Here is a 23306-nt window from a genome sequence, read left to right on the forward strand (position 1 = left end):
CTTAAGAAAATAACTGACGGCTGATGTCTCCTATAAATGAAACTTAATGTAATTTGCGAGAAACTCTTCGTTGAACGCGTTTGCGTTAGATACGAGGTATTAAGTCGAATATTAATCCTTTAATTATCATAAATTTTGTTTGTAATCGTTGTGATTGAAACAAGTTGAATATTGAATTGCAGGATACAGAAATTGGTAGTAGAAACTGACTGTGTAATTCGATAGTGACGACAGAAACTGCTTTTCAGTCAGTTTCCGAATATAGATGTTTAATCGGCATTACGTGTTTTCTTACAGTCGTACACGTTATTTCGCGAGCTCACATCATTACGTTTCGTAACGACGCGAGCTCGCGATCAATATCCGCGTTCGGTTACCGCGATTTTCGTATCAAATGTCAATTATTTTCGCTAATGATACGTAGAACGGGACAGCAGTGCGGGTTTCTATAGCGCGATAGCACGTCCGCCTAGAGCGACTACTAGACTCTCCGCGAAGAGTTCAACGTCAGAGCAGTGCGGTCGAGAACTATTAATGGAATGGGGAAGACTACCGTTGTAGAACCGACGTACGCTCGTTCTTTATCAAGCCGCGAACAAGACTGCATAATTTCAACGTTAAAATTATCCGCCCGCGCGCTTCATTGAAGGCGGATAGCGTGCAGAAAGCGACACGTATCCCGAAGCTCAACTCACGTTTGCGTTTATAGCGAGGGCGAATATACTGTATACTGTACTGTATACTATTGCGTAGCAACGATCGTGCAAAAATGGCCAAAAAATCGTGCATCGTCAGTTTACCTCAATTATGTTCATTTCAAAGCAGATTAATTTTAACCCTCGAGTATGCTACTGTGGGTGAATTTTCATCTCAATTTTCAATCCAAGTTTAGTACAGTTTTCTAAACTGATAACAGATTCATCCAAGAAATATTTCGATATGATTCGAAATTTCACTTAAAAGCCATATTAATAAAATCGTATATTATTTATTTAACTTTGCATAATTCGAAATATGCACAGCCGAATAAAAAATTAAATGATACAAAAAATACTCAGTGTACATACGTTCGTCTGATAATACGCTCAAGTTTAAAATCAACGAGGTAGTATGTGTAATTAAAACGTATCTTGAAAAAGTTTTCGAAGTGGTCAAAAGTAAAAATGCTTTATAAAAATTGTCAGCTATTGTGTATTGGCACAATAGCGTCGCTAAAAAACGGCAAGCTACTAATTGAATAATTCAATAAGTAATTGTTGGAATTTGTCATCTAATAACGGAGATAATAGCGGTAGCTGTAATGTCGACAGTAGCCACATATATTATATAATATCCCTTCTCCTCTACTATTATTATCAAAACAATCATATTGTGCTCCCCAACCATTATAATATTAAAATTAAAATATGATATTTCACTGAAAGTAAAAATTATTAATTAAAAAAAAAAATTAAATAATATATAAGCAAGATTATTATTTTACAATATATTTATGAATATAATTTCTTGCTTATACATATGTATATGAAACAATGATTGTTGGAGAGAATATATCACTTTTAATTTGATACTAATATTTCATTTTTTTTCTATGGAAGAAATATATAAATATAGCACTCTAGGATTAATCTAGATTTCTAATTCTTTCCAATCTAGAACTAGAAAAAGATAAAGAACAAATTAAACCGATGTCAAAGTTAATCTGCATATGGAAATGGACATTAGATTAACTAGACCAATAGGAACATCGGACTGAGCGGTGTTCAATCAACGTAACACGCTGCGTGAAATTAAGCGAATTAAATTATGACACTATTCCGAACAAAGCTCTCTCGTGTCTCTTTCGGATCGTTGCCAGACGTTGCCAAAACGTTCAAAGATTCATCTCGCGACACAACGTCATAACGGGCTGAAAGAATGCAACATTTAAAGGGAAAACATCGTGTGCGACGTTCTCGCCGAGCTGAGATGCTTCTTCTTTGTCAGTCCCTCCTGTCTCCCGGAGGCCACCGCCTCGAGATGCGCTGCCTCGGCCTGACATTAAACTTTCTGTATATTTCATGGGATACAGCGGGCGCGTAGGTTCCCGTAACTCTCCTAACAGCCGTAGTACAACAGGGTCGGCTCTCCTAGGGCGAATGCCGAACGGAATCCTCGGGCGTGTTGGAGCATCGCTAAAGTGGGTCATCGCGACGGAGCGAAGCGCGCGCGGTATCTCCGATGTACATCGTCAATCGCTCGTTTACAACCATTCCCGAAGCGACCCGTACGCTTTGTGCGCCAAAGTGTACCGTGTGCGCGCCGAATGCGCCCGGCCGTATTTATGTACGTGGTAAACCGTCGCGGAATATCGTCATCATCGTCCTCGTAATACTGCTGCACGGTTGCACGTGACTGAGTAAACTAATTCGACCAGTTCGCTCTCTAACATTCTATAGTTCGCCCGTACTTCTGCCATGGAACTTTTAGTGGAAATATCGCGGCAAAGGCGTCTAGCTCTCTCTTTCTCTCTATCTCTATCTCTCTCGCGTGCGAGAGAGATCTCCCGTATTGTCGCGTATCTTGAATCTCTCATGATTCGAGCAAATTTCAATCCGCGGGCTCCTCAACATGAAATTGGAGCCGACTCTTTCCCTCGACGAAAGAGCCGTCAAAGGTATATATCTCCGTTAGAGCGAACGGCACTCCAGGCAGTTCCACGTGGTTCAATCTTGCTCGATACGCATGCTTTTGCATGCTTTAGTAATAAACCGCCGTTCGCCTCGCAGAGATCTAAACTGGCATTACGTACTGTCGAGTGGTACAACATCTGACATACCGTCTGTCGTGCACCTCACAAAATATGATCTCCGGCGCGTAAACTGGTATCATTTTTTTTTTGTCAATCTTTCTGAACAGCGTTGGCTAACTGCACAGCATCTTGCGAAATCGTAACGAACGCCGTTTTCTAACTATACAGCTGACGGACAAAATGCGACAGGAACTGGTTAATCAAACGGCAAACAACCGCGCCCGTGCGTCTCATTATGCGGCTGGCTTTCCATGCATCCGCTTGCACGCGCAATGTGCATACGACGTAAATATTACAGGATACGGCAAGCTATCGGTGAGCGAGGGAGATGAAAGGGGATTGCCTCGCTCAGCTAGTTCGTTCTTTCTCTCTCTCCCTCCCTCTTTGTGCACACCAACAGGAAATAAATTTATCTTATCATTCGGCAATCTAGCCTAGCCCAGTGTCAATCATCTATCATCTCTCCTTCTCTTTCTCCAAACGATATTAATTTGTTTGCCCTTTTATGAAAAATGATGCGCGCGGTGCAATTTCGTTTCGATCCGATTCGATTATAGGTGGAGTACATACGTTGACGCTGTCGTAAATATAATCATTACATGCACGAGAGTTGTCCTTGACGTTTTATATTTTTGTTTCAATCGCTAACTCAGAAATTTTTAGACTGTCCGGCAGTTATTGATTCTATACGCGCTCGCGTCCCGCGCCATCGCTGCATGCGCTGTCGATGTTCCACTTCGATATAAATACCGATTGACGATGGCCGTTAAAAGACTTCATCAAGTAAATTTCGTGTCGCCGCTTTCCTACGCCTCCTTACGCGATAAATCAATGATGTAATTATCAACGTAGCGTTGGATAAAAAAGTGTTTATACTCGTTATTTAAAGTCATTTTTAATTCAGGAAAAATAAAAACACGTCTTTTTACTGCATATATATATATATATATATATATATAGAACTTAGAGAAAGATAAGATATATATATATATATATATATATATATAGAACTTAGAGAAAGATAAGATAAAATGACAGCTTGACTTTTATGAGATAGACAAACTTATTTGTATTTCTCGTAAAAGTGAGTTGTCGACATTCGCTATGTTAATCTAGTGTTTGTGTTATATATTGTTGTTTTGATTATGTCGATTTGATTATACGATTTGATTATACTTTTGTATAAAATGCATTCTGGTACTGTCAATCATTTGGTTATCGTGATTGAATTTTCTAATTTTTATAACTAGCACGTTTGATGGATTTAGCAAATGTTTGATTTTTCTAGTTAAATCAGATTTTTGATGCATTTGATCAGATTCTTTCTTCCGTGTAGAAAAAGAGAACATCTTTATTTTCAAAACGTTAAAAAGTAAGTTTAAAAAAATATTTTATGACTTTTGATAATAATCAGTAATATCTAATAATCATCATAATATAAATCTAAACAAAATAGCTAACAATTAAAAACTATTAATATCGTTAATATTATAATCTATTTTTTATACTATATATAAAATTTGCTGTTAACAAATTTGTATATACACCGAAAAACGTCAGTTCTACTAATTGATAAGCATCAAATTTATCTACAATATATTCTGAATAATAATTTAATATTTCCTATAGTAATTTAATATTTCAATCAATCAAGAATATTAAGTTAAAACAAAAATTCGATTTACTCATTATTCGGACTTTTATTCGATAAAATTGTAGAGCTTTCTTTAAAAAGTATAAATTCCTTTTTTAGTATAGGTTATTTCTAAAATTTGTGATGAATATATTTTAACAATTATCAAGAAAATATTCTTTATTAAAGATAACCATTTTTTGCTAAGAAAAGAAAAAGAAATAAATTGAAAGAAAACAGAAAGAGAAGAAGTACATTGAGTAAGACCTTTTTAAAAAGGGTAAAAAAAAACGTCAAATATTTGTGCTTCTCAATAAAAAACTGTTGTATCAAAAAAAACAAGTAATAATATTTTTAATTCTCCTTTAAAAAATAATGATAAAATATATTATAAAACTGAGTTATATAACTCAACACAAATAATATATATTTTTCAAAAAAATATATTTTACGACATTTTGACAACAACCATGAATCATATCGTAATATGAGTTTTTTTTTTATATAAAGTCTAACATAAAATGATCGAGCAAAATCGTAAAAACTTTTGCAAACGCACACGCCTTCGACATGGAGACACATGTTAAAGCAAAGCGGCAGCCGTTCAAGGGCTCTGATATATTAGCACGAAGTCAAGGTAAGCGCATTATGCAATTTTAAAGCGTAATTAAAAGTGAAAAACGATTGGCGGTCGAACGTGACATCGACAGCGAAACGATGATTCGACATCCGCGCACTAAACATAATAAATTCTTTTTTTTTTCTTTCTTCTGTATGTTTCTCGAGAGCTTGGACTTTCCTGTTGTAAATATCTCACTAATAAGTAGCCACTATCTATGCATTGCCTTATATCGCAACATGAAGAGTTGCATAACTCTTCATGTTGCAATATAAGGCAAACATCTCTGCTAGCTAAATGTGTAAAGCCAATAAAACACATTCAGGTAAACAAGACTGCTCATCTAGACACATTTAAAGCGCGTATTATTCAACGAATGCATACACGTATTACAGATATGTGTACACGTCGTAACTCAATCGGCATATATTTAGATAACTAGATATCGCGGGGCTAGAATCTTCTTAATTTGTAACGTTGATATCGGTCCAATTGGTGTAATTAGCAATCCTGCGATACGCTACATCGTTTGAAGAGGATTACACATGTTACATATGTTAAGATGAATTTGCACTTTTATTGCCCTATCCACGCGTTGTACGCGAAATCATATTTTTATCTCGCGACCTGACGCCCCAACTGGAATCGATACGATTTTCTGCAATTTCCTTCAATCCCCCATTCATTCGCGTGAATAATATCATCCACTTTTCATCGACGTATAACAAAATAAATTCCTATATCTAACGGATTTGCATCTTGAAATGACATTGAAATTTGCCAGATCGCGCGTGCTGAAGAGTATAGAGACGCAGAGAAGAGTCCCATTTTTTTAATTCCAATGTGTAAAAATTATTTTAAAAAATTAAATTTTACTAAATTTAAAAAAAAGTTAAATAAAAATTATATTTCATTGAACGGGATAACATTGTTTTATTAATACGGAATAACATTGTTTTATCATACACAAAGAACGATTTTGCTGAAGTATTTAAAAATTTAGCTAGATATAGATTTAAAAATACACAAAAAAAAAAGAATATTCTTGTTTTAAAAATATTTTTATTTTCAAAATGTTAATAAATTAAAATTTTAGACATTTATAACGTAAACATAATTTGCTTACATGAAGAAATTTTGTATAGGTTCATCAAGATAAATATATTCTCATTATTTAATAATTCTTGTGAAAAAAAAACAAAAAATTAGACAAAAACCAAGAAATTTTAGAATTTTAAATATTAAAAATTAGAATTGTTAATATTGTCAAAATGATCTCGTTATGTTCCTTAAGGTAACGATTACAATATTGAAATAAAAATATAAAATGTTTCGTTGAAATTTAGGATTATCAAATTGTTTAAAGAAGATTAAATTATATGTAATAATATAATTTCTTGCTTATGTGTAAAACAATGATTGTCAAATAAAATATATTGGTTTTAATTTAATACTACGTAATTTTGTTGAAATAATAAAAACAGTTAAGTTGTTCAAGTATAATAAGCAAGGCTGCAAAAAATTTTGACATTCTAACAATTAATTTGAGTGATTTTGATGATCCAACAAAATTATTTTCAGAACTATTCAATTAAATTTTTAGACACTTCAGTAAAACTGTTCTTTCCGTTCTGTAAACCACTTCAATCAGTTAGAATAGTCTCCGACCGCACTTGGTAAATTCCGATTGTTCAGCGAGAAAACAACAAGCCGCAGGATAATACGGGGCTCTCAATGAAATCGTTTGCAGCTTGCGCTGCACTTGGACGCTATCGAGGAATTGCTGCGCCGAAAAGCCTTTGTTTACCGAATCGACGACGACATCCCCGAGCCGCGATTCACATTCACCAAATCAATTTTCAACGCTCGTGCGAATATCCGATATATAATTGGGATTTAATTCGTGTTTGAGTGCCATAGTCCACCGGAGCGACACGATCGGAACTTGATAACTATCTCACTAGCAATTAATAAAGTCGCGGAGACTCGTGCTCACTGACTCATGCAGGATTAATGCGATGAGTTATGTAACAACTTACGAAATGAAAAGTATATCGTTCCGCAAATAGTTATATCAAATATATAAAATAACCGTCTCGCTTCGAACGTATATAACAAGTGATATCATGTCGGATTAAGTAATTAGATCGTAAAACCCCCTTTAAACGCGTATAAGTTATTGATTCGATAATACGAAACGAGGATAACCGACCTTACATAGTCTGCAATTTCGGAGGGACTAACGACCCATGTTCTCTCATACAAAATTCGATACAAAATTCGGAGAATGTTCTGTGTCCATCAATTAATTAAATGAACGAATTGCTCATCGACATCAGCACGCTTACTCGCTTTACATATACGACGTTAAATCTAATTCCAGAATTCTACTTGATTTCAGGATTTAATCAAATATAACTAAAAAAATTACGTTTCGCTGAAATATAGAGCGACACTGCAGTTAACTTCCAAATATTGTTGGAGTTGGAATAATTTCATAAGCATAAGCGCGCTAATGTACTCGGAAATAATTAACTGCAACAGATCTGTTTCAAAACGTTACGAGAATAGTTAAAAAAGTTCTTTCATTTGCGCGAGCTTACATAAGCTCTTCTCGCAATAAAAAGGAGAGCTCTCTCTCTCTCTCTCTCTCTCTCTCTGCCTGATTTTTTTTAATACACATACTTTTGTACGCTTCGAAAATCCAGCTGAACTAACTAAATAAGCAAAAAAAAATCGATTGCCTTTTTTTAATTTCTCACGCAAGTACAATGCAAGGTAACCGTTTGACGTCGTAATTCATAATTTCGAAACTTTGCAATGTTACAATGTAACGTCCGACTACAGTGTTTAAAAGGCTTCTCGATAATTATACGAATAGCCGCAATTTTCTGTCTGTATTTTTTTCTCGCAATTAAAATAGTTTTACACAATTGACAGTGAATAGCAGTGCTTCTTATCGATTACGCCATTAGAAAATAAAGACGCATAAACGAACTCACGCACGCTGCATCGTTTGCCGGGGTTATCTGAAACACGATCTGATTTACAACGTTCCGAAGGTAGTTCGATGATGCTAACTCGTCGACGAAGGCAAGCTGGACAAACGAAGCCGTACACGAGCGTATAAAGAGAGGAGAAAATCTGACGCGCGTTATGCAATTATTGCACGCTGCCGCGGCAACGATCGATCGTGAGAGACAAAATAATCGGATAGTCGGTATTATCAGTATCGTATTAACACTAGGATGACCGATCCCGGCAAATTGCCAAGTAAGCTTCTTTTAATCAATTATAAGCCTTACAATTTGTGCACGTCGATCAATAGTGGACGCAAATCATACGAGCGGATTAACGTTTTATCGTTACTTAGCTCTCTATACATTCCTTCCTTTCCTTCGTAAAAGACTTGGGAATCTTCTAGACGGACATTAAAGGGTATACGTTTTTCATTTTCTTATCTACATGCAACAAATTTAACTAGTATAGTAATTGCCTGCATTCCTCCCTTTCTTTCATAAAGTAGGAATTTTCTTAAATAACATTAAAAGGCACCATATTTTTTTATATTTCACACATGCAGAAAAATATCATTCTCGTATTGGTGAAATGATTACTTAATTTACTTTTCGTTCTTTTAGTAAGTAACGGTGATCTTTGACAAAGAATACGTTTAAAATCGCAAAAAGGCAAAAAACGAGCACTAAACCAAATAAAATAGGCAAATCAAATTTTTGTTTTAATTTAATATTCGTAATTGAGTATTGAATTCTTGATTGATTGAAATAAAATATAGAATTTGAATAAATTTAGAATATATTTAGAATAAATTTGATGAACTAGTAACTAGAATTGACGTCTTTTGTAAATGCAAATTTGTTAACAGCAAATTTTAATGGTAGAAAAAAATTGATTGTAAAATTAATATCTTGTAATTTTTCCAGTGATTTTCATTTATATCTAACTTCTCATTATTTTCCAATTGTAAGCACGATGCTGATTTCCCATTTCGCGCGCGTTTTGCGAAGGGATACGTAGCGCAAATGGCATTGGATCCGATCGTGTTGGATATCACGTTTCTACAATTTGCTCGGGAAATCCAGACCAAGATTACCATGCGGAGAATGTTTCACCCGCAAGTATAGCCTATCTCGTCAGAGTAAGTCCCGGGGTCTGGTCTTAAGCAAATGAAGTTATACTCGCGGATGCAGCTGCGCCGTTTCAAAGGACCTATCTGAAACGCGATTTAATTTAGAGCGCCACGAACGAAGGTAGCCGCGCGATTTCAACTCGTTTACCAGCGGAATCGCGATTCTAGAGGGGGGGGAGGGGGATTCAAGAAACTTTCGTTCCTCGGACGACTCGCTTTCCTCCGCGCGGAAAAGCGAAACTCATTACGCGGTTATAGAATTTCATTCGACCTGCCAAAGCGAAACACGCTAAATTGACGGAACCGTAAATCTGTTTCTCTCGTCCAACAACGCGAAATCGCGATTCATTCTCAAGCGGCAACAATCCCACTTCAAGATTAATCATTTCATTTTACGATGACTGCATCTCGGTCACGATTTAAATCGAAAAGTAGGAAGTCGGTTTTACAGATTGCTTCTAACGACCCAACACACATTCGAACGCGTACGAATGAGCTAGCCTCCTCGCGAGATAATCTTCGCCGAGCGCCTATATCTCTGTGCGAAACAGGTCCGCAACCTGCGCGCGTTATCCGCGGCGAGCGGATAGACGCGTCATTAACGAGCCGTATCTTCGGCACGATCTGCCTGAAAGCGTTTCTTAGGGACAGTTGAATGCGTCTCTTTCGTCAGCGGGGAGTCAAGGAACTTTCTTTCACGCCGACGGCCGGCCGTGCCACCACCAATCGATGATAACACGCCTCGCACGCATGTCCGGCAAACCGAGAAAATCGCAAGTACGAAACGGTTGTTACGCAAGTGTTTCCGGTTATGGGAGATGCGCGTACGGACCTTGGCGAGTATCGCCAAGTGAAAACGTATTGAACGCTCCGCCACTCGCTATTTTAATTGTATTCCATCGTATATACGGTGGCGGGTAATGAAACTTTCGAACGTTTCTCGCTCGTGATAAATTGCGGCGTTTAAGGCGAGGCACCATGCGGATTGAGTAAACCACATTTCGCCGAACGTATAAAATTCGTCAAATTGATTTACGACGTAAAGACAGCCGTTTAAGTTCTAGGCAATATATATCGCTCTTTCGAACTTTCGTATTAAAACTTAATTCCGGCATGATAATAATAGTCCAAGGTGATACGCAAGAAACTATGAAATTGAGCGTGACGCATCGTCGAAGGACGCCCATTGAACAGTGCATTAACGTTGCTTCAATGTCATATAAAATTACAGTGATAAAAATCGTCATAATTACACGTTGGCGAATCAGGCCGCATCTTTCGTTTAATATGCTCGAAACAAGTGCATAAAATTAGCAGTCGGTGAAATCGAATATTGGCAAACTGAAGTTTCAACGTAATCCTCACTTTGCCTAATTAAAGTATTGTACAATCGCAAGAAAGATTATAATGCTGATAAAATAATAATAATGTCGAAAGTGTGTAAATTAACTACTAAAGGTAAACTTATCACAAATAATAGAACTGTGCGGTGCAAAACGGAATACTAAAATTACGTTTGAACGAGAGATTGTTTCAGCTCGATAGAATTTAATTTAATTTAATTTAATTTAATTTAATTCCATGTTGTACGCACTCCTCGCTTATAATTAATGAAAATGGGATGGTACTTACTCCCTCGTGGACCGTAGAACTTGACGGAGAATTCATTTAGTCCTCCTAGAATCGTCACCTCGTGTTTGCTTTCTATTCTGTTTGGGGGTAAAAGAGTTAAGGAAAATCTCTCTCTCTCTCTCTCTCTTTTTCTCTAACCCGCTGTGTGTTACGCGGTGCCGCGTGCACCTCCGCGTGACGGGAGAGGCAAATCACGGGTTATCCATCGACGTGAGAAACGACGACGGTAATCAGCATAACGATGCACTCGGAAAATTGAAACAGAGGTAGGAGAAGATGCAAAACTGTGCCGTGCCGCGGTGGACCGTTACGGCCAGCGCGCGCGGCTATCTAACCCGACGTTGTTGCGCACAAATTTTCCAGCGACAATGCTAAACCGTATCATTTTTCCGTCTATTTTTTTCCTCTGTCTTTTCTCTATTTGCATCGTGGAGCTCGCACAGCTAAAAACGCAAATCGGACTTGCATGGCATCGATAAATCTATGAGACTTAAACACCGCCATTTCGCGCTGGCTTTTCGCATTTGTATGAATATGGACGAAGTATAAAGTTTTGTAATTTAGAAAACACATATACATGCGTCGATATAGCTTCAAACAGTGATGGGATTAAGCATCTTGCAAGCAGATTCGAATTTGCATAGTTTCGAACTCACTAGAAGTGTCTCGAAAAACAAAGCAGTGTTACTTCCAAATGAATTCGAATCTGGAACAAATATGTTCGAATTCTTTATAAGTATTCTGTAGAAATTTTATTTTTAATATTTCAACAATTTCATTCTTAGGGATTGAGTACTACTTGTGACAAATTCAAAAGTAACTAGTCAACTTCGCAAATACAATGTGTAAAATATTATTTCGTGTGAATATTATTCGAATCTTAGAAAATAAAACTTGATTGTTGAATTTGACTTGGGCTTTTAATACTGAGAAAAAAAATTATTAATGACTTGATTACATTTTTCAACTCGATTAAATTTTTTTAGTTCATTTAATTATGTATTTGACTTGAATATATAAAATACTTCAATTTAAGCATTTATATATATTTAACTTAACTACACCGAAAAACAATTTTATGTTTCAAATGTAATAAACAAATTTGACATTTCCTTGATTTAAAAAAATATTTTCTAAGTTTAAAAATAAATTATTTTATACTAGTTAATATTTTTTTAATCAAAAAAATGATGTTAAAATAAATATATTTCTTTAAACATAAAAAACTTTTCCAGTATATATATATTTAAATACGTAAATATTTAAATTAAAGAAATTCAATCAAGTTGACAAATTTAGTCAATAACTTTTTTTCTGAATGTACATATTGAACTTAATTCCATCATTATTTTTAAGCTCGCATTAGTTTATCTGTAACGAAGATATTGTTGTCGCATATAACGTGAGATACATCAAGACTTGTACCTCACGTAAATGAAAACAACGCGTTTAAAAGAACAGGGATAGTAATAGACTCTCTCACACACCATACACACGAGCATACATTACACACCATTAATGGGAAGGGTTTAAGCTAGTGGAGGTCGCTGGCTGGCTCGCTTATCGCTTGTGTAAGAGCAAAACTTTCGATGCGTGCATTAGAAAGTGCTTATCTAAACGGCGGTTTCGTAGGAGGTGAATTATTATTTTTTTCTCGAGAGACCAAGCGCAAGAGACCAACCTCCGTATGAAACGGCAAAAGAGCGGAATCTTCCGACAATGGTCGCAAACCGAGACGAATCACGAAAACGGATTTCCACGCCGTGGATCGCGATGCGCTTTAACGCTAAGATTACCGGGTGATCATGCCACGACGGAATCAAGCGATTAAATTGTCGAAGTATCTCGCTCGACCTAAAGCGTCTAAATATTTCTCGCGTTTACGGTTATCGCACATTGTTGCGATTTCCGTGGCACGTTATACACTTACGAGGTACACTTTTATCATCGAGTAAAATCTGTGGCGCGCGGCGCAGCAATAAAACCCGTTCTGATTAAATTATTCAACGACCTGCTCGCGCACGTGAAACGCACGCGGTAGCGTTTTTCAACGTGTTGGAATATAAAAATATCATTAATTTAATATTCCTCCCGTCGAATTTTGTCAGCCGAAACCAGAGTGGCATTCAGTGCCATTCGAGCGTGTGCAGAAACATTCATCGTAACAATATATTAAATACATAATTTTGCAAAAATAATACTTGCAGTCCTTTTAAATTTTCAACAAAATTATACACTTCTTACATATTTTTTATGAGACAAATACCATCGCATCTGCGATTGTCGCTCATTTGCTACAACAATATAATTTTAAACAAAAAAAAACAAAAAAAAACAAAAAAATGTTTCCCAGTTTGAATGTTTTGAATCATTAAAATATTGTAATATCAATTTTAAATGCGATTTCGGTATAATAATGTACACAGTGGAAAGCATTTTGTATTTATGTTAAATCCTTGCCCTTAAAACTCTCATGTTGAATTTTTAACATTTTCGAATGTTAATTTAACACAACGCGCATAATCGTGTTACTTGTATATTTCATGTTAAATTAATAATCAACATTTCTTTATGTTAAAATAACAATAATGATTTATGGCTAAATGACCAAATAACATAAAAATAATTTCATTTTTAAATGTAAATTCTAAACGGATCGTTCGAGACATACAACATATATTAAATATAACATGAATTTTTCAACTAACTATAAAAAGCATCATTAGCTCTTTGTTCAATGTATTGAATTCTCATTAGAATTTTCTCTTTTTGCAACCTGAAAATAATAATTTTTAAGAATGTTTTGGCTATACAATACGAATTAAATGTTATCGAAATTTAAAAACCAAAGGCTTCTCTAGATTCTTTTTTCTCTAATCAACAACAAAAAATTTTGGTCACAATGCCGGTATTTTAGCCCTGAAAAGATGTAAAAAAAAAACAATAAAAAATTTGATTTATAATGGTTTTTGCAGCAAAAATTACTATATTTTGCTGCAGTTTTAAATATAAATAACTTTTAAACGAGTAAGTGAATCTAAATAAATTTTTGCACAAATATTTATTAGAGTTTCATGTAAAAATTTTGATTTAATTGGTAATGCTACTTCCTCAACAAATTTGCAAGTAAATACTGCAAAACGCGATTTTACATAAGAATCAAGAGTAAACAAAAAATTAAATATCTTTTAAACCTATAAGTGAATTTGAGTAATTAAAAGTACTCAAATTTTACACGGATACTCAAACGTAATACTAGAATATTTTATGAAATTTTTATATTTTTGATAATATTTTGAGATATGACTCGTACATCCTTAAGTTACGTCATCGTAACAAATGAGCGGTATTGATTTTCTGAAGTTTTCTAAAACTCGGCTAAAACTTGATTTTCTCAATTGCGCGATGTTACATCCGATTTACGATGAGCAGTTTCAGCGTGTTGGTGGCGTGCAGTTGGATGCTGCATTTCAGTGAGCGCGCGTTGCTCCTTTCTCACCTGCGGGGGCAGGTTCGAAAGCTTTGTTATCCGCACAAGACCACGTTTCGTGAATGCGTCCGATTCCGCGGCCGCTCGCGTTTCTCAAACCCGACGGCGAGATGGTACTAACACACAAGTGTAAACACACAAAAGCCCCTCATCACTCCCGGAACCCTCCGGCGCGACACGCAGAAGCCAACAGCATCGCTGCATCGCCGCAAACAATGAACGGATGTTCTTCGGCGAGGAAATAAACCAGCGAGTCGCACGTGGGCCTCTCTCTCTCTCTCTCTCTCTTTCTCTCTTCTCCTTTCGTTTGCACGCGCGTGCCTTAATCGTTTTCCTCGTTGCGACACGCGATAGTATACGCCTTCGTCACGCGGCATTGATTAGAATAACTATCTCCCCGCCTCCAGAGATTTCATCTGGAGTATACTCTCCAAGAAGCTACTCGGCCACAAGCCGCTCGAGTATAACACGTCCTCCATTACAACATTAAGTAATTACGCGTAGCGTGACATGGCGAGCGCTAATTTTATCACGCGAGTAACGTTTTTTGTAAATATTCCACGTTTCCACGTTCGAGAAACTATTTTTTTTAAATTTTTAACTAGGAAATATTCCTTTCACCGCACGTCTCGAGAATTTTCGGATATACCTCGTCTTCTCCCGCCGCTTTCATAATGTCATTTCAATCACGTTGAAAGCCACGAACGAAACGAGATGGAAGCGCCCGGTCTCGGAACCTGAAACCCGTCGCGATAAAAATTGCAGTCTCCACTTCAAACGGTAGACCTCACCCGCAGCGAGACGCGAAGAAGGGCGCAAGGATGTGGGCGCTCGGAGGGTACAAAGGGAAATCTTCGAAGGAACGATGCGAGGAAAACCGAGCGCGACCAATTTCTCGCGTCGCGTCGTCGCGTCGAACATAATCGCATCCACGTGAGTTATTGTTGCAACGCGCCGGAGAGACGCGTGAGTTGAAAGTTGTGCTCTTTCCGGCACGGAACCCGCGGGGAAAGGACGAGGGGGGGAGGGGGGGGGAGAGGCTTTCCCCGTTACCACCCATTACCGTGGAATAATGGAGATATCATCTCGCGCGTGTGCGTCTCATCAAATGATCGCCTCTATTCATGTGCTCTAATACACATGGGTGAATTAGCGCCGCGACGGCGCGGCGGTACGAAGCATCCTGTTACGGGGAACGGCCGACATGTGCGCCTGACGGACGCGTCCAGCGGGCGTTATTAGAGAACAGATCGCCTCCGTGTTTCGACGCCCGTCGACACGGCGCGGCGGCGCGGCGGCGTCCGAGGAAATGGAAACCGGGAGTAGAAGAGTAAAAGCTAAATAAAGCAAAGGAAAAAAGTACGAAAAACAAGTTGCTCATCGCGGGTGAAAAATATCCGATCCCGAAATAAACAAATAGTATTTCTTTATTTAAAAAAAAAAAGAGAGATGTTTAAGGATACAAAACGTGAAAACGGAGTTATATCGCGTATTACGAACGGATATTTCCGCGAGACGCTGCAATGTGCGGTGAATCCCCGCGAAACCGCCGCGAGGGTAAGATAAATTCACGCGTCGACGAATGGATGAAACGGCGGCGCGCGTTGCAGCAACGTTCCCGGGATGCGCGCGTCGTCGTATAAAAACGAGCGCGACGTTTAATCCAATTGAAGCGGCACGCCCGTAGAAACTGTCCGGCCGGAAGTTTGTAACGGCCATAACGCTTCAAGGATTTCACGTTCCCATCGGCATAACGCAAGATACACCATAAACAGTACGGGAACGGGGCTCGACGGAAACGATTGCTCAATCCCGGGGGACCGTTACGTTCTCTCCTGCCCGCGCAACAGCGTTGTTTACAGCGTTGAAAACGAGCCGGGGACATTGCGAGCGTCCGTTTCTCTTTCTACCTCACCATTCTCTCCCTACTATTCTGTCCCTATGTATTATACTTCAGTGCCGATCGATCGGCTCACGCTCGTAATTCCTCCTCGCCCATCGAGATGTGCTCTTTTCACAACCGCGGTCATATATTAAAATAAGAAAAGCCGATTTATACCGACGGATCTGTGCCAGAAAATTCAAGAGAGGAAGAAGCCCGCGGGGAAAATCTCTGAATGTAAATGAAGGGGATATTTATAAGCAACACGGGCAAACAAAATTCGTACGGTTAAATGGTATAAAGTAATACGGGGAAATAATCTGCGCTTCTAAAGCGAATTTATACACCGAATTTGCGCCAGAAAATTCAGGAAAGAGAGAAGCACAGGAAACATTTTTACAAGTTTATTAGACTCTTTACAAGTACATTGAAAAAAAATTTATTAAAATTTAAAAATGTATTTACAGTCGTATATAAATACCTGGTTTACTAAAATTAAGGTAAAATGTTTTTAGTATATTTTCCTTAATTTTAATAAATTTTCTTTAACCTTAATAAATGTATTCGCATATAACTGTAAACACACTTTTTTACATTAATATATTTTTCTTCTCAGTCTTGAAAAAACAAGATTGAATATGTAATAATTAATTAACACGAAAAATTAATTTGCTCTTCTGAAGCGAATTTATATACCGAATTTGTGCCAGAAAATTCAGGAAAGAGAGAAGCCCACAGGACAATTCTTTATAAATATATTGAGAAAAAATTTACCAAAATTTAAAAAATGCGTTTACAATCGTATGCAAACACATGGTTTATTAAAATTAAGGAGAAATTTGTTTACTATATTTTCCTTAATTTTAATAAATTTTCTTTAATGTTAGAAACTATGTATTTTATTTTACAAACTATGTATTCGCATACGATTAAAACAGCATTTTTTAAATTTTAGTATACCTTTTTCTCAATCTAACTTGAAGACTAAGATTCGTGTGATTGAATATGGAATAATTAATTAACACGAGAGAATAATCTATGCTTTCGAAGCAGTGGAAATAATTAGATTGCAAAGTAGAAGGAATCAACGTACAGTAGGGCTTCCGCTTTCTAAAACGTCGATTATTTCAGATTGCATTTATTGATTTGGAAACCGTTACGAGGTATTCGAAGAGCGCGGAAGATTAGAAGTTCGCCAAGCTGATTGCCGAGTCAAAGAAATCGTGGCGTGTGTAACCATAGAGGATGCGTTTTCTAACGCAGCGTTTTATTACCGTAAGAGAAGAACGAGCTGTCGATTCCGCGATGGAAACACGCGAGAATCGCGACGTAATGCAGTCGAGGAGGAGTCGATTTCCCGCGAAAGGGCATTAATCACGTGTCTCTCTCGCTAACGTGGTATTGTATTTCTTGCAATGGAACATAATGTCTTCAGCGTGAATTCGGCGTGAAGAGAAACGTGGCGTTACACTTCGCATAAAATCACTCTGATTAGAAATTGAAATGAAGGAGCGGCAGGATTCCTTGCGTAAATCGTCTAAGGCACCCGTATGCACCAATGTAGCTCAACGTTAAACTCAGTTTAGCTTGCTTTCTTTTTCTAGCTCTTTTAAGAATTAGCAAAATACGTAGTAAGTAAAGGTATCTAAAAGTTTAAAATTAAGCACCGAGTTTAAAGTTAAACTTAAACTACACAGAAAACAGAAATATTCTTGTTGTGAAAATATTATCTTCATTTTTGAAATATTGGAATGTTAAACAAACATAACTCGCTTAAAGAATTTTATTTCAGCAAGTAGTTTCATAAAAAAAATATATTCTCTTTATTCAACAGTAATTTTTTATGAGAGAAAAAAATATCGCCAAAAATTAAAATTTTATGGTATTATCAAAACAATTATATTATGCTCTCTAGATAACTATTACAATATTGAAATAAAAATACACAATATTTTGCTGAAATTTAAGATTATTAAATTCTTAAAAAAAAAATTAAATTACATTGTTTCACATATAAGCAAGAATATAATTTTTTGTTACATAAGGAATAATAATAGAATATGTCACTTTTAATTTCATTAATGGTTTTTTACTGTTCTTTCTATGTCTATATTGATGCAGACAGACTTGAGTGATATTCCCGGACAGATCGATGCGCGCTTTTTGCAACGCGATAAACACGTGATGCGTTACGCTTAGGCAATCACAGGTGAGAAATCGCGAGACCTTCGACTTAAGCGATAGATCGTGCGCAAGGAGGCCTGTACTTTTATGACACGCTCCCGGTATTAATTAATGTCGCGAGACACGCGGAAATGCGCGTGAGTCGCGTTATTAATAGGTTCGTCGATACGCGCGTTGCACAGTGCAAATAACGACGCATCGCCGCGATTGTAATAACGCGACTGTAATAACGACTTATCCGTTTCGTTCGCCCGAATGCGCTCGCAAGCCATTACGGCGAGCCATTAACGATTCCTCTCTGTTTCTGTCCCTCTTTCTCTATCTATCTCTCTCTCCGTTTCCAACTCTGTCGAGCGCCTCGTTAATTACAGGATAATTGATTAAGTTGATTTCGGTATTGCATACGCGAGGAAACTTCTGCAACGACATCCCGCAGATTGCGCTATAACCCGCCGAAAGCTATTCGCGCCGTATCGCCGCGATCGCGGCCACGACGACGATCCCGCGCCTGTACGGGAATTCGATCGCGGAGACGTGATTTATCGTGATCGAGCGTAACCGATCCGAATCCCGCCGCCGGCTGATTTCGAACGACTAAGCGAATCCGGAGGAACAATAGAGCGTTGCCATCGCCGTCGCAGACCGTTTCGCGATGCTGCGATTCACCACCGGTTGCGGTTGCGATTCCGCCTCGGCTACGTTGAGTTATCGATTCGCGATGGGGCACCGGCGTGCGATTATTGCCGGTAGATCTAGGACGCTCGCGATAAACGGAAATACAATGGATTTCGTAAAAAGACTACTGGATGGAGAAGAAAAATCTTGGTGAGAAGTGAAGAGGAGCAAGGGCCTCTTAACCAGCGCCCCGTTACATGGAAAACATCTTTATTATTATTATTCTCTTTCCCACTTATTACTGTCATTATGATAATTTTAAACGCTCGCTCCACTCGCATCTAGACGTGTTGTTGCGCGTTAGAGCGGAATAAAACGAAGTTATTATCGTTATACTCCACGATCTTTTCTATATATAGAAAGACCAATCATCCATACGCTAAACAGTGGGAATACTCATGAAAAACTATAAAGCCTTCGAAGAAAGCGTGGCTTTAACTCTCGGCGTGTATCTAGATGACAAATAAGTATTACGTAACGAACGATAATTCAACAAGCAGTCCGTAGTCTTGGTAAGGAAAGAAAAAAAAAAAAAAAAAGAAGAGAGAGAGAGAGAGAAAGCGAAAAATTTATAAAGAACTCATAAAGAACAGCATCTTCAATTAACGCTCGCGCGTTCATATTGCGTCGAAAAGCGCAAAAGCGCGGAACGTTTAAATTTTGCTGCGCAATCATTTTCTCTGCTACTGCGCCTCCCGCGACGTACTCGAAACGCGCACATCATCGGCATTAAGCGAGAGACGCGTCTAATTACTCTAATTAGATACCATTGCGCAGATAGATTCGCCTTCGGAAACCGTTAAGAATAAACGCCGCGAGTCGCTCCGTTTACAGCATTTCCATCATCTTAAAGAGGTCTTCGGAAGATCATTAACAAGCCCAGGCATCATCTTTCGACAGCCGGGTACATCGTAGGGATTACCGCCTGTTTTCTATCGACTGTGTTGTAAGATAAAGTCGCTTATTATGAGATAGGTTCCTAATATGAGAGATAACGGGATTTCTACTAAACTAATAAACGTGTGTGATTTGTTCCATCGTGAACTTTTACTCTTTGAGTGAAATCTGTTTAGTAGTAAATTCATTAATAGATTACGCGTGCAGTCGCTGGGAAAAAAATTTGTAAAATGGATGTTGTCAAGTTTTATTAAAGAGAGTTTTCAGCCTTGTTTATTATGTAATAAATAAATATTTGGTAATAAATTCTACATGGAGTAATAGAGTTCGTATTAATAGAAAAATACGAGAGGTGATGATTTGATTAATTATAAAGATTAGATTTCTTTTGTCATTGTAAAATGTCAAAGCATGAAGCTCATAAATCTCATAATATGAAGTATTCATACTGAAGAAAAAAAAAGTTGTTAAATTAATTAAATTTTTCAACATGATTGTATTTCTTTAGTTCCAATATTTAAATTAAATATATATGTAATTGAGTTAAATACATATTTGTTTAAACTGAAGTTTAAGTATTTCATGTATTTAAGTCAATGAATATTTGAATTGAAAAAAATTAATCGAGATGAAAAATTTAATTAAGCTAACATTTTTTCAATGCAGAATATTCAAGAAGTACCAATACTTAAGAAATTTAAATTTTGTTTAATTTCTAAGTGTTTCATTTTATAATAAGTATATAAGTTTAATGTGCTAATTGTAACTGATTTCTAATCTCAGGATTATTGTGTTTTAAAATTACAATCATCAAAAAAATTATACAATTACTATACTGAGAAAAACGATCTGATTATATTAACAAAACTTATATGATTGAGTGTTTCTGGTGAAACCAAACAGAATTTCTAGTTATTATAATCAGAATGTTTGATAGATTTTATCATAATCTGGTAATTTCTACAAGATTTCTAATTTGTCCATTTTGGAACAGACATACTGGTTGAATCTAACAGAATTTCTATTAATGCAACAAAACTTTTTCAGTGTATGTGTAATTAAAATTGAAATTTAATACGCTTCTACTTTTATGTAATATAAATGTAGTTTATATCAGGAAGTCTTTGTTATGAATTGACAAAATCGGAGTTAAAAAAAAATAAGAGAGTTAAGATTACAAATTAAGTAAATTATTTTATTTAAAAAAGTAGTAACTTTGGTATATACGTCGCACCGAAAACTCAATTTATCAAGTATTATTTATTATGTTTAAGAAAAATGAATTAAACCAATAACAACATCATACTGTCTATCTCTATAAAAAAAATTAGAAATACGAAATATGTATTTTCTTATATTTGGAAAAAAAAACTTTAAAAAAACCTTTGCACTTTTGCCGTATATCAAAAGTAGTCGGATTTATGACTACTCATGAATAGGACAATCAAACTGGAGAAAGAATATAAGAGCTAAGCACATGTATTTTCGTGTACTTTATCCTTTACTATCTCTCTACACTCATGTATCATGAAATAATCAATAAACCTCTTATAACTTCCTACAGAGAGAGTAATCATTTTACGTAAATTGTAATACATCGTTACGCCACTCATAATATTGACAAATTGATTCAACTCAATGGTTTCGTTAATATTAAGAGCAAAAAAACTAAAATTACAACGCAATACTAACATAAAGGCATATAACAGAGTGGATACAAGTTATCTCCACTTCTATTTTTTCTGACTCTTTCGGCGTAAATACTGGAGTTACCTATCTCATACTAGGCGACTTTACCCTGCCAAAAATATATCGCAGGGATCGTATCGACGTCGACAGGCTCGTGCTTCCTGCGGCATCAATCGATTAAATATCGTAAGAATTTCAGTTTCAATTTCCAAGAATCCGAACGCTGATTCCAGTAACTAGACTTCGCTTTATCGAATTTTAATGCAAAATAGCGAAGGTAGAGTCGCATAGTTTTCGCGATATTCCCCGCAAGAGTTCTGAATTCCTCCGTTCTTGAAATATCTCTGTCGATGGGGATCTTGAGACATCCCGAGCACGGGATAAAGCGATCGGCGCTTCCCACGCGGTTACGCGGCGGCGAAACGCAAGATCCCCGCCCCCAGCCTCACCCGTGTATCTCTGGCTTATGCGGTATGAATCGAGCGACGTCGCCAGCGCGTGCACAACGGCACACGGAGAAGGGAAAGGCAGAAAACGCAGAAACTCCTCGGCGACGGAGGGACGGTGCAACGACGGTGCAACGACGGTGCAACGACGGTGCAACGACGGTGAGAGGAGGGGAAAGCGCGGTAAGGTCGATCAGCTGGCGAGCGAACGAGGCAACGAGGAAGGAAGACAAAGAGTGCACGCGCGTCGCTACGCCGGGGCTTTGTGTTACGCGGAACTTTGTAATTCAGCTGAGTATATAAAACATGTATAAAGCGCGACGTATAGGCAAATTCGCTGAGTGAAGTGGGCCGCAACTTTTACGTGCCATCGGAGAAAACAACGAAAAAATAAATAAATAAATAAAAGAATCGCGACGATGTTCGCACGAGACCTGGACAATTTATAGACGAAAATATACGATAAAAATGCACGCGAGCTACTGCCGACGTGTCGATCAATTATTAAAGTTTGTTTCGAGAAAACAGCTTCAAGTAACAGGGAGTTTATTTCAAAGCGGTGCTGGTGTGGGCCAACCGCGGTAGAGATTTGTAAAAGGAAAAAGGCTGATTTTCAGACACGCGATAGCCCTTACGTTATCGCGATTCTACCGCACGCCGCGATGCGCACCGTTGAAAATGAAATAATAAAAGTTTCGCGGAGAAAGAGGGAAACATGAATCGGCGGATTCGGCGTAACATCGGCGCGGGTGAGCGTAGAACAGCTGCTTAAAATAAACCGGTCACTACTGTGACTAATACATTCGCCGTACGAGAACGAAAGACTTTCCAGAAACTCGAAAACGCTCTGGCGGAACGGACGCGGACGCGGACGCATCCAATTTGTTTCGCTCGTTTCGAGGCGGCTTGCAGGCATTAATGCACGCTTCAACACAGCGTGATCGATATCGCGGACGGGGGAAGGAACTCGTGTATCGCGCACGAGGAAGCTATCGTGATTGTTCGAGGCTGTCACGCGTCTTTAATCCCCCCCCTCTCCTCCTCCTCCTCCTCCTCCTCCTCCTCCTCCTCCCGCCTGCTCCGTTTCCTCGAAAATAACTTCATCTAATTTTCAAGAGGCGCACGGAAATCTTCGGAGGTGGATCTAAATCACGTGCCCCCACGTCCCCCTCGTCGCGGAGGTTCCGTGAGCTTCCGTCGTGGTAGGCAACACGACTC

At 37.6% G+C, this 23306-nt stretch overlaps 1 protein-coding gene across 1 annotated transcript in view; it reads right to left on the reverse strand.

The window, feature by feature from the left end:
- LOC105196705 (ubiquitin-conjugating enzyme E2 H) overlaps positions 1 to 23306 on the reverse strand; it is a 55092-nt gene that overhangs the window by 22769 nt on the left and 9017 nt on the right. Inside the window, exon 2 of the mRNA XM_026134889.2 lies at positions 10826 to 10902. Within this exon, the coding sequence (XP_025990674.1) occupies positions 10826 to 10902 (77 nt within the window). The remainder of the gene's footprint in view (positions 1 to 10825; positions 10903 to 23306) is intronic.

This window comes from Solenopsis invicta, chromosome 3 (assembly GCF_016802725.1).
Source record: "Solenopsis invicta isolate M01_SB chromosome 3, UNIL_Sinv_3.0, whole genome shotgun sequence".
NCBI lineage: Eukaryota > Metazoa > Arthropoda > Insecta > Hymenoptera > Formicidae > Solenopsis > Solenopsis invicta.